The sequence below is a fragment of the Cryptotermes secundus genome, unplaced genomic scaffold (assembly GCF_002891405.2).
Source record: "Cryptotermes secundus unplaced genomic scaffold, Csec_1.0 scaffold708, whole genome shotgun sequence".
Lineage (NCBI taxonomy): Eukaryota > Metazoa > Arthropoda > Insecta > Blattodea > Kalotermitidae > Cryptotermes > Cryptotermes secundus.
Window position 1 is genome coordinate 1,324,590 of NW_019726238.1, and position 15,976 is coordinate 1,340,565.

Consider the following 15,976-nt stretch of genomic DNA (forward strand, 5'->3'; position numbering starts at 1 on the left):
TCACTCCCTAATGGCTGAAACAGAGATAGTCCCTGAAATAGCGCAGTTTCTTTTGTGTTGATATGACTGCCTGCCTTACAGTACTTCAGGGACATTTTTTATCTTTATCCAGTGTTTATCAACATGGTGAGCAAAATAAAAGGTGTTGAAAATATCTACTTTGAAAGTGGTATAGAGAAATGAAGTGTATTGTCTTCTGGGATGTGACACCATGTAGTCTGGTAGATAAATACCAGTGCTCCATTCTTCAGGTTAATAGAAATGCCATCTGCCCCAAATATTGGAACCTATTTACCAGTGTACACAGTACCAGATCCCAGAAGACTGTAAGCTTAGTAATATTCACCTCTTTGACAATCTCAGAATTTTATTCATAATATTAAAAAATATATAAAACTAGACTAAGCAATTTGTACTTCAAAATGTATGGATTTTCTGGAATAAATGGGGATATACCATCTTTGTAACATTAATAGAAACTTCTTAATGTTTTAAGATATTTAAAAGTTCAGAGCATGAGGAAAATACTGAAAATAACTTTATGTTGACTCTCATCATTTCATTCTGTAAAATATTGGTAGTGAAGTAACTGGTGACTTCCTGAACCCATGAGAAGAATTACTAACATTGTAAGGTTGTGGTTTTCATTCATATTAAGTCTTATGTTAGCTTCAAAATGACGTTGAGTAAAACCTTGAATAAATCAAAGGAACTGCAATCAAGAGGCCTTAATAGGCCACAAAAAAAAACAGTGAGAAAGATGTCAGCTTTAAATCTTGTCCTGCCTTCTTGGATAGTCCATCTTTGAAAAGTTAAATTGAATCCATGCTGATTTTCAGAAACTGGCACCTTGAAGAAGGAGCAGGAATTGAATGAACTAAAAGCTGAACTCGAAACAGCAAAACTTCATGTACAGCAAGCTGAAGAGGACAAAATAAATCACTCACAAAAATTAAAAGATTTGAAACTAAATCTACAGACTTTGAAGACAAAACGTTTTTCTACTGAAAAGGAAAGAGTCAAGGTGTTATATTTATTCATTTTATCAAATTGAGGCTTAAAAAGATATGTCAAATTGAGCTCTCAAAACCTGAACATAGCCTACAGTATACTAAATTCCAGATGTGTTATTACACTTGTACTTCACTTTTATATTTTATTAACCTATTAAGTTATTTAATTGTTTATTTAGAGTACTATCTTCTAGGATGTGAAGCTATATAATCCTGTAGAAGCTTACTGATATTTTGGAGGAACACTAATAAATATCTATTAGACTGTAGGGCATCACATCTCAGGAGAACTATTGCTCATAGGCACAGCTGTGAGAAACTCAGCATATGCTGGGATCAAAATTTTTAATAACCTGCCATCTGATTTCAAAGGTCTTATGAATGTAAAGGCATGATTTAAAATAGCACTGAAATGATACTTAAATACACATTCATTGTACTCTGTTGATGAATTCCCACTGTCTAGAAAATAACTTATGTGTCTTTAAATAGCCTTGTGTGTAGTCACTGTGTATTCTTGGTTTCTCTTGTGTGGGAAGTCTATTGGGACTACATATGTTTTATATTTATATGACATATTCCACATCCTACAGTCATTTTGACTAACTTTGGATCCATATAATTTAATGTAATGTAATATAAACATGGTGGCTGATGTTATCTCCCTTGTTAGTAATGATTTCACCAACCAGAACACCTGTCAAGCAGACATACTCTGCTCTGATGAAGGTCCATACTTAATCTACGCAGCATTCAGACTGAGAAGAGTCTCATTAACACTCTCACTAAGTTATCATTAATGACAACTGAGAGGAAAATTCTTCAGGACACAGAAAAAGACCTGAAATTTTGTGGCTTTGTAATGGACATTTTCACTGAAAAACAAAAAAACTATTGCGTGCAACACTAGTATAACCTGCAATAACAAAAGGCAAGCTCAGCAGTCATCATTTTTTGTAATATTTTTATCCCTCACTTAATTAATTTAGTTGGCTTGAATGATGACATATATACTAAAATGCCAGGATTTCTGTGACTTCACTCTGCCTCGGGATTTGCCAGCACTTCTGAAAATGTCACATTCCGCTACTGGAAGACAACATAGCTGATGTATTGCCTTTTAGATGATCTGCATGTGATAATGAACACAGTTTAATGATCAATAATGCAAAGGAACTAGTTCCAGTAGTAAAATGGATACAGTTCTAAACAGTAAGTAAATGGATGTTTAATCTAAGAATATCAAAATGTGTAGAGATTGTGAACTTCTGGGTTATGATACTGCGTAATCTGACAGGATGATGCCAGGATTTTGGACAGATCTGCTGCTTATGTCTTAAAAGGAGAAGTACCCTGAATTTCACATCAGTCTAAGTATGTATGTATTTTTTTCACAGAATGTATAAAGACACTTTTGTTACACTCCACTCAGACTTCACTTCCACTTGCCTAATCTACCACATCTACTAAGATATGCCACTATTATAGTTACGTTTAAAGTAGGAGGCAAATTTGCAGTTTATAGGATTTGAAGTTTTCACAGCAGTGATTATGAAGATTTCTATCTTCTGAGATACAATACAATGTAGTCCACTGAAAGCCAACTGATGATTTGGAGGAACATGTCACCACCATCTTTAGGGCTGAAGAATAAGTCAAGCATAAAACCAGATCTTCTTGCTACTTCATCCATGCTAGTTTCTTGCTTCGCTTTTTCTTCAACCATGAAGATGGAGGAGAAATATTCATCCGAAACATGAGTTCACTTCCAGTGGACCACACAGTGTTATATTCCAGAAGATAGAACTGTTTATGTAGAGTTGGTTGATGATCTTGCTTGCAGGCCCAAGATGATGCTAAGAGACTCGCAGATGATATAAAGGAGGGGACCTCGCAACTAAATAATGTAAGACTGAGGATTGAAAATCTGAAATATGAACATCGTAATCTCCTAGTGCAGTGCAAGGTAACTTTTCACCTTTATGACGAATATGTATCTGTGTGTGTTTGGGGGGGCAGTGGTTAGAGGCACATCAATGTTCATGGCTCATGTTCCTGGATGACATTGAGAGTGGATCAATCTTTATAAACTCCAGTATAAAATTACTTAAGAACAGACTAGAGTGAGCCTGTAAAGTGGTTAAGAATTTGGAGAAAAGATGAGCAGAAACAGCATTAAAGAATTTGCTAACAAAACTCAAGTTAAACAGGCTCAATATAGGCCAGCAGAAGTCTTGAGGTATATATAGCACAATCACCAGCACAAAAATTTTTGCACTTTGTATCATAAAATTTAAACAGAATTTCTGAGAGCTCAGCAATGTGAAACTGGAGAGGCAGAAATCTGTAGACTTCAAAAATGAATATTATTTTAGGTTAAATGATAGAACCTGTATTCACAGTTGGGTCCTAAACTTATAACTTACTTGTAGTTGGTTGAGGCACTCTGCTAGAAGCCCCAAGGTCGCAGGCTCAAAACCCAATGGAGTTACCCATCGTTTGGTATGTAAAAGACCACGACGTTTAGCCTCCATGTTCACATGGGTAAGAAAGAATAAACCTACTTAGCTGGGCCCATTAGAGAGAGCTAGTCTCAATCACTGGGCAAATCCGGGGATGTATGGAAAAAACTGGGCCCCTTAGAAAGAGCCAGGTTTCAATCATTGAGCAAATCCCGGGATGTAGGAAAAAATCAGGCCCACTAGAGCAGAGAAAGATTTTCTCAATCATGGGGCCAAACATGGTCTGTAGATAACAACCTATGAACAACCGACAACCGGTTCCATAAGTGGGAGATAAGAATAAAATCACAGGAAAAGACATGATAGAAATTTGTGCCAGGCATGCACATGTCAACAATGTAAAAAACAGAAGTATAGATTAAATTCCAGGAATTGAGTTAAAAACGAAACTAAACCTTGTATAATGCATGCCTTATCTGTGTGAATAAAGAATCGTGCCATCTGGGCGACTTCTGGGAATCAGACTAATCCCCGGAGCAAAAGTTGCAGAGGTAGTGGAAGCCACTAATGTTCATAAAAACTTACATTTTTGATTTGTTAACCTCTTCATTGATGAGGGGAATCCATATGGGAGAAATATCCAAACTGGGTTGGCTGATCGGATTGGTTGAACATGCCATATGAGCTGATTCTTTGTACTTTCTGTATCTGCTGTTACTTTCAACCCTATGACCCATTTTAATATTGTCCACCCACCTATGCCTTGGTCTTCCCAGTGGTCTCTTTCCTTTCTCCTTACATGTACAGCTACATTTCCTAAAGCTGTACAGTTCATTGCTATCTTCCTTTTCTTTCAGCTGAAATTGTGGTTATTATCATTACCATAATCCATACTGATAATATGATTAATATAATTATGTTTACCATCATTAATACACATAGGCTGTGGCACTGGTGTCACTCCCATCTCACAAGTGTGTGTGTGCCTGCTAATTACAGACAATTTTAAGACTGCAAAGCTAGAGTGATCTTCAATATCATAATCAACACACAAAATTTCATTGGGGGGGGGGCTCCTGAATTTACACCCATGGGTTATTTTTTTTCGTCTTAAACAAAGAACACATAGATAGTATAAGAGCTGTACTTTTCTTTCCCCTTTCAGTTATTTCTTTCATGCACTTATCTAATTAAGTCCTTTCTCTATTAAAACAGTGAATTAAGTTACATATTTCTCCTTCAGATGGCACAGTTTCTAAGAGAACTGCCAGTTATATCAGTGCATGGAAACTATACACATACTCATGAAGTACCTCCTGCTATGTACAGTAGATTTGAGCATTCTGAGCAATGCATATTACAAGTTTTTACTACCATAATAATTAGTTTTAACTATTTTTGACTCACAATTAACGAAAACTGAATTTTCTAAATGCTGTACACAAGCTTTTCTAATATTAAGGCTAGCAATATGAGACAAATATTCTCCATTTATATAATTTCTGTGTTGAGGTGATGTAAACAGTTCAGTTTACAACCATTTAAATATTTTTTTCAGGTCACATAATTTGCCAGTAAAAGATAACTGGAGTGTAGTCTTGTTTAGGATTATGAACCTTCTCCCTCAAACCAAAATACAAGTAGCTTTTGTTATCTTTAATCCTTCCATTTAATTAGATGCTAGTGATATTTAATAGTTCTATCATTAAAACTGTAAAATTATGATTAAAACTTGGAAAATATACCAAAATTCAGACACTTAAATCTATGTAAAAAGCTGTGATGAATACAGTTGAGCAGAGTGGTTGCNAAGATAACTGGAGTCTAGTCTTGTTTAGGATTATGAACCTTCTCCGTCAAACCAAAATACAAGTAGCTTTTGTTATCTTTAATCCTTCCATTTAATTAGATGTTAATGATATTTAATAGTTCTATCATTAAAACTGTAAAATTATAATTAAAACTTGGAAAATATACCAAAATTGAGACACTTAAATCTATGTAAAAAGCTGTGATGAATACAGTTGAGCAGAGTGGTTGCAAATTAAGGTCTAGAACCATATTCTGTTTAATGATATTGGTTATTTATTTCTCCTCAGGTTCAGGGACTGAATATTCCTATGAGACGTGGGACAATGGCTGACATTCATGAATCAGAACCATCTTCACTGAATGAAAGCTCTTCTACCTCACAGGGAGTGGAACAAGATGAGAGACGGTATGGTTGGTTGTACTTTCTCAACTGACAGAGGATTTTTTAAGTTCCTTACAGTTTGATCAAGTAAATGCCGTAAAGCAATTTTATCTCCTCAACATCTATTCAACCAATTCAACCAATAACTCTGAATTGAGCATCCTTAATCTGCAGCTTTTATTTTGACTAACAAAATTTTATATACAAAATCTGCTAATAAAAAGTGAAATCATATCCACAGTTGTAAATCTATTCTAATCGATGCTAAGACATATTTAACTGACATTCTTCAACATAAATATCAGAACCATAGATGTACTTGTTTAAGAATGCCATAAAAAAGAAATAAGAAATAAATATATGTTAAAATTGTAAGTTAACATAAAGTTTTTACTTCAGTTACAAAACTTTACTTCCTAAAAATGAATACACTTATTAATTTCAAATATACACTCAATAATGCCAGTTAAACACATATTAACATGGAAATTAGATTAGAACAATTTGTGAAGTACTGATTTTGCAGCACATCTCATCTAGTCTCTGTTTTATTGGGAGACTCTATATCACACCTTGTAAAAATAAATAAATAATGAGTTAACAATATCTACAGGAGCCAAGAAACAGCATCGAAAATACAGTTCTTTTTTTGGTTAATGCAGTAAATAAAAGTACTGTAGGGACAGTGTCCGGTCTAGAAAACCAAAATTAACGGCCGTGGGGATCCACGCTGATCATTCGACACCCTCTATCCACTAAAGTTGGCACTAACTTCGCCGACAAGCGGAGATCGCGCAGTCAGTATAGCTCGCTTGCAGACTAAAGCCACAGAGTAGGGACAGTGGATGGGCAGAGTGAACTGCCCCTCATAAATTTTACTCCCAGGTGACAAAGGATGTAGACATTGTACCTTCCTACCAAACTAAACTTCAGATGAAAATTTGAATGATTGGAGTTTTGAAACAGACTAAAATATGTACAGTCTTAGTCAAACTGAAGTGAAGGAAACATTACTCATCGTTACCATTTCAAACACCAGGGGTTCTACTAAAGTAAGGAGTGGCAAAAGTCGGTCACCAGTATGTTAAAAAGGCAGTAACTAATACCATCTCTTTATGAAATCATCTTCCTGACTAACAGACGTTAAAGAGAATAATTTTAACTGTGGCAGACATACCATTAAACATTACTTACATACTTACTTACTGATGGAGCTGAGCCCTTCTTGACGAGCCGCCAATTCTGCAGCCACTCAAGAATTTTTCAGCATTTCAAGGAACCCAAAGGTTCATTACCATGCTCACAAGAGCCCTCCAGTGGCCTCTATCCTGAGCCAGATCAATCCAATCCATCCCATCCCTCTAAGATCCATTTTAATATTGTCCACCCACCTACATCTTGGTCTCCCCAGTGGTCTCTTTGTGCCTTTCCAACCAATATCCTATACGCATTCCTCATCTCCCCCATTTGTGTTACATGCCCTGCCCACCTCATCCTCCTTGACTTGATCATTCTAATTATACTTGGAGAAGAGTACAAGTTATTAAGCTTAAACATTACATACAAAAAAGTGTGTTCCATGAACGAATATATAAGTAAATCTACTTCACCAGATTCATTTCCTGCTAGTGATTTGAAGATCATACAGTCTTTTTCACTTCCAGGATTGTAATTGATTATAGTCAACTTTCAGACAGCCTTAAAGAAGCAAGTGATGTGAAGAAAGCAGTGAAAGAATTGGGCTTAAATATTGAAGATACAATGTTAAAAATTAGGACTAAGAAACCTAATATGAAGGTAACATTTTGTGGCTGTTACATGGTCTGTATTTTCATACTCTTGTAAACCCACATTTCTCTTTTTAACTCAGTGTTACTTGAACGGTTGTCAGTTCTATCATTATTTATTCTTTAGTCTTACTATTTGCCAGTACTAGTACGAAGTTTCATGCATACCAGCATCAATGAAGTTCCTTCTTCTTGTCCCCAGAAGTTGTTCTTATTGCTCTTTACCATTTCCAGGTAAGACACACTCAAGTGACATAAGATATGAGGAGATTTTTAGTACAGAGTGGCACAAGGAATGATCCTGTATTTGATTTAGTATTAAATATTCAACCATGCAATGAACGATGCTGCATTTGTAAGACTGCTTCATAAGGACATGAACAAAGAAAATTATAGATAACAATCTGCCATTGAACATCTAATCATAAGTATTACTTCACTTCCTGGTACATATTTTATTTCCCCCACATGTGTTATCTGGTTCAAAAAACAATTCCACTATTGCATATGCTGAAGAGCATGTAAGAACAAAGATATCTGTGCTGGATGGATTCAGTAAATTGTAGCAATTGAATAGAACAGCCCCTTACAAAGTAAAATAAATATGATTCATGGACTGTTGATGTAAGGATACCCTGGAACTTTGCGGAACAGTATGACATGCTTTGTTCTGGCTAATCATTCATGTGTGGCCCCAGAAGGGCTCCGCAGTAAAATGATGTGGGACCATCACTGTATTGGACATTTGGCCAATTTACAAGATACTCACATGTCAGTACATTAGATATTCAGCCTTATAAGGTTAACACACTAATATCAGTCCTGGAATTTTATAAATAGCCAAAATATATTAAATAATTTTGCATTAGAGATTTTTTCTGATCTGAAATATAGAGATTTGAACTTTAATATTGCATTAAAACTGTCCGATGATGATCTAGGTGGTTGAAGAATTTGATGCTATACAGTTGTCACTAAAGGAGATCTATTCAGAAGTTGAATCAACAGTGAAGATTCTGCGTCATGATGGGCACAAATTTAAGAAAATCAGAGAGGATCGTACTCGAAAATTCATGGAATGTTTCAGTTCCCTGGAAACACAGGTTGATGACATCTATAAGGTAACTTTTCAAGTATGTAATCTTGAATACTTTATATTCAGACAGGCAGTCATTCAAATCTCTGCAATTTAACTATGTACATATAATTTATGGTTTTATAATGTTCCCTCACATTTTCTTATATTTATTTTAGTTATCAACCATCAAAGCTTAGGTTTAGGATATAAAAGAAAATCTTAACAGAATGAATGTTATTACTGTATTAATTAAAGTGAAATGTCACTCACCATGTTTTGGAACTACTGGAAGGTTGCCATGTAATACTTCCATTATTCATATATATTCATGAAATGTGAATTCCTTGGATATTTGTTTATTAACATGTTCATGATGGAGTGCATACTAACATTGAGTTTTACAAGAACTGCATTCATATGACCTATGGGTTACTCCATCTGTTACAAACACTGAAATAAAAGAAACTAAAATTATTTCCTGTGGGCTAATTGTGATAGCTGTCTGTCTGTCTGCTGTGCAAGATGTAATGAAGCAGCTTTCCATTAGGGTGCCACCAGTTATCTGAATTACTGAGTATCACCAAGCACATATATTTCAATTTTCCTTACACAGGAGCTCTATGAGGCTCAGAATGGAGCAGCTCTGCTGACATTAGAGAATCCAGAAGAGCCCTATCTTGCAGGTGTGAGGTACAGTGTACAAGTTCCACACAAGAGATGTGTTGCGATGGATTGTCTTTCTGGTGGTGAGGCTGCAATGGCAAGCTTGGCTTTCATGTTTGCTCTAAACAGGTATTGTATACAAACAATATCAAGGGGAGGATATTTCTTAAGACAATGATAGTACAAAAACATGCGAAAATATATACATATATTTCAAAGAATTGTGGTTTCTTGTGATCTTGTTCTCTCATTAACACCTTTTTTTAATCATCTGTAACATTTATGGAGCCTGTTACAGTAGCCGAGCCGTCTAAAGCATCCACTGTCTTCGCTCACTCAGAAGCCGGGATCGTGGGTTCAAATTCATGCAGGTCATTGATGTTTAGCGTGTGTCTGTGTGTGCGCGCATGCATTTTTCTGTGTTTGTGTACTGGTAGAGGCCTTGTGATGAGCTGATCACCCGCCTAAGGAGTCCTACCGAATGTTCAAGATATAGTAAACTGAAGTGAAATGGAGAGTTTCATGGAGGTAGGGCAAGGCCCAAATGGGGCTGTAGTGCCCAAAAAAAAAATTACAGAATTGCAGTCCTGCATGTACGCAGTTTATTCTTGACTCTTCCTAAAATCATCTGAGTAATCCTTTTACTCTCACTAAAAGTCAAAGAGCCATATTATCCAATGTTACTTGCAAAACAGCTGATTTGGAAGAGGTTAGAATTGATGCATATTAAAACTTCTTTACTCTGTATCCAACGAAGTGTTGATGTCAGAGATGATGACCCCAACTTAAAGACTGAGGAGGAGATAATATATTGCCTGATCAGGATGAGGTGACAGAACAATATGGAGCAATGATGGAAAGATGATTAATAGGGGAGGACTGAAGAAATTCTTTTTAAAACATCTGCTCCAGTGCCATTTCATCCAGCTTAAATCTCACATGGAGTCATCTCTGTTGAAACTTGAGTGTCTCCAGTGAGAAGGCACTACATTATCATCAAAACTACGTGTATTTCACAACCAATTGATGCATAGTACACAAAGATAAATATGAAAGTTGTCAGTTTTAGAGAAAAAATATAATTTCTGATCAACCAGATTCACAAAGTGTAACAGTTTTCAGTAGGAGTACCTCATACAAGTTTTCAGAAAATTTTGACAATGGTTCAGGTTTTAAAATGTATAATGCATAGAAATAACATGCTTCTATGCTGTTTTGGTTTATTTTGCAGGATAAAAAATTGAGTTCTGGTATATCTCAAATTCTGTAAATGAATGAATGAATGAATTTGGGAAGAATCCGTTTCAAACAGTCATCTTTATCAAGTTTCTTCACTGTGTAACAAAGAAAGCTACTGTGTTTTCAGATTATGGTCTTCTGGATTAGGATTCTGTGTCATTCTATTGGTAGTTACTGACATGTTTGAAGCAACTTCCTGCTTTAGTCCTCCATCTTGAAGATAGAGGCAGCAGACTCCCCTGAAACTCTGGTAACCATCTACAAAACTAGATGACATTATAACCCTGAAGACCACAATCCTTGTTGTCACTCCAACAGAAAATCAAATCACACTTCTGTGTTGATGTTCTTTACAGGTATAGGAAGGCACCAATAATAATCCTCGATGAGCCGGATGGATCTCTTGATCAGAGAAATGTCTCAAAATTTGCAGAATTTCTGAAGCAGAATATTCATTTGCAGATAATTATTATTACACACCGTAATCGAAGTGCCTACGCTACAGTAGCAGATGATGTCATAGGCATAGTGAAAGAGGTAGGTTGAGTTCAGATGGAGATCATTCTCTGAACTATGCTTCTCTTAATCTCAGATGTAAATATTACATCCTTCATGAATGTCTGTGTAAAAGCAGCTTTCTGTCAATATGTATTTTGTTTTATTCTAAAAGTATACATTGCCTATAGCACTTCCACTTCAGATGGAAAACTATATTTTATATGGGAGTTTAATCTCAACAGTAACAGTACTGTGATGTATAGACCTGTTGCTAAGCAATGACTCTGTAAAGAATGACAATTTCTGGGCAACGGCTCAGTAAACATGTTCCTATGGCAATGAATATGCATGTAAAATTAGAGTTACACTTGGCAGTGGGGTGTTTCTACGTGCTGTGTGCCGAGATGTTATAAGCAAGGGACAGAGTCAGTTGTTAGGCTGTTCGGTGTGGGAGGCCGTGAAGATACATCACCACTACTGCTACCACACTTACTACTACTGTCATTATGATTACTACTATTACTGCAACCACTCATCTGGATATTACTATTGCTGTCACTTCTAACACACTATAACCACTGCTACTAGTACTATTACCTCCGCTGCTGTGACTGCCATCACTAATGTTACTACCACCATCATGACCACTTTCACTACTACCGGTCAGAAATAGTTTGGGAGCTCAACAGCTTCATAATTGCAGAGGAAGCAGAACAGCAAGTGTTCTCTACCTTTTGCATTGTTACTGACAAATATAATGACAACATTCAGTAACAATTATAAGGGAAGTGCTAGAATTAATAAAATTTTCTCCTGAAAAGTGAGTCAGAATGAAAGATGTTTCATGTATTGGGAAGCATTTGGTAAGTGTAACGTTTAGATGAATGGGGTCAACAACTGAATGAAAATGCCATTTTCTATAGACTGTTCAAAAGAGTGTAATACTCGTCAGATGTCTGTGGTCCAGAGTGCTAGTCTTCATCACATTACTAATACAGGGTGTTCAATCAAGGAAGAAACTTCGCAACACTGTTGATGGGGCCCAATATTCCTCACAGATTTCTCCTGTAACTGTAACGGCGCAAGTTTATCTGCGCTAATGACATTCTGCTATGAACAGTTACAGTAGCAATCTGTGAGGAATGTTGGGCCGGGTCAGCGCTGTTGCGAAGTTTCCTCCTTAACTGAACGCACTGTATTATGAGTGAAGAATTATGTAAAATCTCCTGAATTCAGATTCCGCTGAAACTGACATAAGTTACGGCTTTCAGTGTTAGTATCGGCCACTTAAAGTGGCCAACTGGACTGAAGATAATAAAAGAGTGGTAAGTGTTTGGAAATTAACATTGTGCATTGTTTCCTATACTTGTGTATTTCAACTATGCCACACCCTAAATGGCATGTTGCAGTCTGTCTCATTCTTTTCAGGAGCATTGTATTATGCAGAGATTCCCCACTTGTTCTTTGCCACTTTATCACATGTACATGTTACTTTTGTTCATTCTTTTCAGATTGAAAATGGGTTAACGGTCAGCAAAATGTGTATACTGGATCTAACCGAGTATCAGATGAATGAAGAAGATAATCAGGAAGATGAAATAAGAAGTTCCTTAGGGAAGCAGTAAACAGTAAAGTTGAAGTGTTTGTTTAAAATTAAGATGTATTTGATTCTGATGCAGTATTGCCTGGAAGCTGACCACTGTTTGAGCACAAAGACACAGTTATGACAGGATTAAGGAACAAAATAAATCCAGTAACTGAACAGCCACACGTGGGCATTATGTTCATGCTAAGCAGAAACCTCAAGTAAAGGCATAAATAGTTTCATTATTTTCTTTATTTTGTTAGGCTTTTTGAATTCTGAAGTGATTTATTAAACAGAGGGAAAGTAATAGTGAAAAATACTTCTGTTGAAATAAATCATACTATTTAAGTTTATATTAAACATTTAATGTATTTAAATGAATGCTTATTGTTTGGATTTTTGGCTGTTAATCTTCACATTTTTCAGCCACTAGCCAAATATTTCTAGTATCTTAATGTTCTTCAAAATAAGCCAACTTCAATTAACCCACCTCTTTGTCATTTTGCTACACTCCACAGTTTAATAGCTTTCATTCAATTGTTAGTACTGCTACACAACATATCATGGTTCTCATGTTAAACATTCATTAATCTTTAATTTCTATATGACATGATTTGTTCCAATAGAAGAAACAAATAACATTAATATGGCGTAGAAGTTTCGAACAAATAATGTCTGTTGAACGAAAGATATATGGACTCTATTTCTGACAAAAGAAACTCTTCTATGAAAAATACCCTCTGTGTATAATTACAAGCACAAAGAATCAAAAATATTTTGGTGAAAGAAAGATTAAAGAAATAAAACTAGTTATCACATGAACTGGAGCATAAGACAGGGGTAAAACATTCATATATTATGTAGTTCCTTTATGAGCTTGTCTGCTCTTCCATTGTTCACCCGACTTATGTTCTTCACCCTTACTTTCCATATTCTCTGTTATTTATTTTCATGGGATGCAAACAGATATTTTACTTTCATTTTGGGATTCCATATGGAACATTTTCCACTAAATAATTTCAATTTTTACGATGTAAGTTTTTATTACTTTACATTGCAAAGCTATTATATTTTCCTGATTTATATACTGTATTCCATTGAAATCCATTAGTTATGTATAATACATCTATCACATGTTTTAAGTTATGTAATACTATGTTCGTATTGAAACTACAGTAAAAATACATGTTTGATCAGCTAGGAAAATTCCTGTAAAAGCAGTTTATGTGAATTCTGCTTTATACTTCCAAGCAGACAAATGGTATTCTGATATCAGAGTGATATTGCACATTAAACATAAAAACATCTCATCTCTGTAATAACTAGCCATGCCCCAAACTTAGCATTGTTACATGTGGTGGAAAAATGTTGCGAAATAACACAGTAGTAATCAGTGTTATTTTCTGGGGGAAAGTGGCATTATTTGTGTGTGCCTATGTGTCTTCCTTTCCAGCTTTTGAATCAGCTGATCTGTTTTTACAACATTTGAGATGAACCTTATGATGCTGAAGAAAACAGCAGTCTCATTTTTATCTTCCTACAATCTGTTAATTTCTTAAAAACAAGGGACCACAGTTTAAAATGTTATGTACAGCCAGGAACAAAGCACTTGTCATAATCTACACTTTAACTCATCTTTCACTTTATTAAAAGAATGTATGACCAACTGTATAACTGGCATTCCTATGTTGTCAGAATAACTGGAAATAAAAGTTCAGTCATAGAACTTGATTCCAGTCCTTAAATTAATCTACTCTACAATTTTGCATGTTCAAGTTTGATTTATTTTTAATAGAAATGTGTTGTAAAGAATTATTTTTGCATAGTTTCTAAATCTGTTTCATATATTTATTTTCAGCATTGTGTCATATATTGCAATAATTTATTTTTAAAATATTACTTGCGTTTTTAACTTATCTAGGGAAACAAATAAGCATAAAGGACAGGAAAGGTGATAATATGCAGCAACGAATATTAACATTTTTAAAATATGGCAGTTATAATACACTGGTTCTTAATATGTTCCTTTTCAGTGTTATTTCCTTATATCTCTGTAAATGCTTATTGGTTGTAACATGAATAATAAACATAGGGCTGTTGTTTCACAGCCCTTGGCCAGTCTGCTGTGTTATGAGTTAGAAGTTATCAATTAACAGGATACATTTTAAAGTACCCAACCTGAGGAGTCATACTGAAACTATTATTGTTCCCGGATATGTACTTTTCCAGTTCCATCTGGCACTCTCTATCCCGCTAGTTTGTCGTGGTTTTCATTAAACCACATTCTTCAAATCTGATGGCCCATTGACCTTAAAGATTTTCAGCAATTTGACTTTTACATGCTCTGATCACTAATGTGCAACTTGTTGCAGATGTAACATGTCCTGTAGTTCAACACATGATAAACAAGCAAGAGGACGAGGAAGAGGAAGACTCATTACTCTTCTATATTGATTTGATGCAACAAACCCCTCAGCAGTTAATATAGCTTTGTAACTGGAATATTCTTGGGGGTAAAGGGCAGCCAGCACGTAAGGCTGACCTCACCACCATCTACGAGCCAATTGTCTAGATGTGGGAGCCTCAACATCTCACAACCCTATGGGCCTTCACGGCCTGTTACAGGGATACCTTTACTTACTCTTTTTTTTACACAGAATTATGTGGACTGGCTTAGTCTATCTCAAAACATGTCTCATTGGCGGACTCTTGTGAGCATGATATTAAACCTTCAGATTTTATAATATGAGGGGAAATTCATCGCCAGCTGATAAGACTACTGTTATTTCCCCCAAAGGAAAGTCCATGGGGGACTTTTTATTAGGCCTATGCGATGCTGGCGCTGGTCACGGTAGCACTGTCTTCGCTCACTCAGAAGCCGGGATCGTGGGTTCGAATCCCACTCAGGACATGGATGTTTAGTGTGTGTGTGTGTGTGCTCGATTTTCTGTGTTTGTGTACAGGTAAAGGCCTTGTGACGAGCTGATCACCCGCCCAAGGAGTCCTACCGAATGTCTAAGATCTAGTAAACCGAATTGAAATGGAGAGTTTCATGGAGGTAGGCCAAGGCCCAAATTGGGGCTGTGGCGCCAAGGGGGGGAAAAAATATGATGCTGTCATCTTCCTTATGTCAGCACCAAAATCCATTTAGTGGACATACATAACCCAACTCCGTGGTTTTAGTCCGCAAGCGAACTATACCGACCGAGCGACCGCCGCTTGTCGGCGAAGTTAGTGACAACTTTAGCGGATAGAGGGTGTCGCGTGGTCAGCGCAACGAATCCCCACGGCCGTTAATTTCGGTTTCCTAGACCGGAGCCGCTATTTTCTTGAAGTATCTCCTCAATTATCTTCACGAGGCTGAATGGACCCCTTTCCAAACCCACTACTTCTCAGAAAATCTGGTAGCGCTGGGAATCGAACCGGGATCTGTAGCCAGGAACTCTGACCACTAGAC

The 15,976-nt window shown here is 36.2% G+C and overlaps 1 protein-coding gene across 1 annotated transcript in view; it reads left to right on the forward strand.

The window, feature by feature from the left end:
- LOC111864114 (structural maintenance of chromosomes protein 1A) overlaps positions 1-14,640 on the forward strand; it is a 24,657-nt gene extending 10,017 nt beyond the window's left edge. The window contains exons 11-18 of the mRNA XM_023851144.2: positions 840-1,024; positions 2,857-2,979; positions 5,575-5,693; positions 7,334-7,466; positions 8,398-8,577; positions 9,148-9,326; positions 10,793-10,973; positions 12,446-14,640. Coding sequence (XP_023706912.1) covers positions 840-1,024; positions 2,857-2,979; positions 5,575-5,693; positions 7,334-7,466; positions 8,398-8,577; positions 9,148-9,326; positions 10,793-10,973; positions 12,446-12,559 — 1,214 coding nt within the window. The 3' untranslated portion in view covers positions 12,560-14,640. The remainder of the gene's footprint in view (positions 1-839; positions 1,025-2,856; positions 2,980-5,574; positions 5,694-7,333; positions 7,467-8,397; positions 8,578-9,147; positions 9,327-10,792; positions 10,974-12,445) is intronic.
- The last annotated feature ends 1,336 nt before the right edge of the window (positions 14,641-15,976 follow it).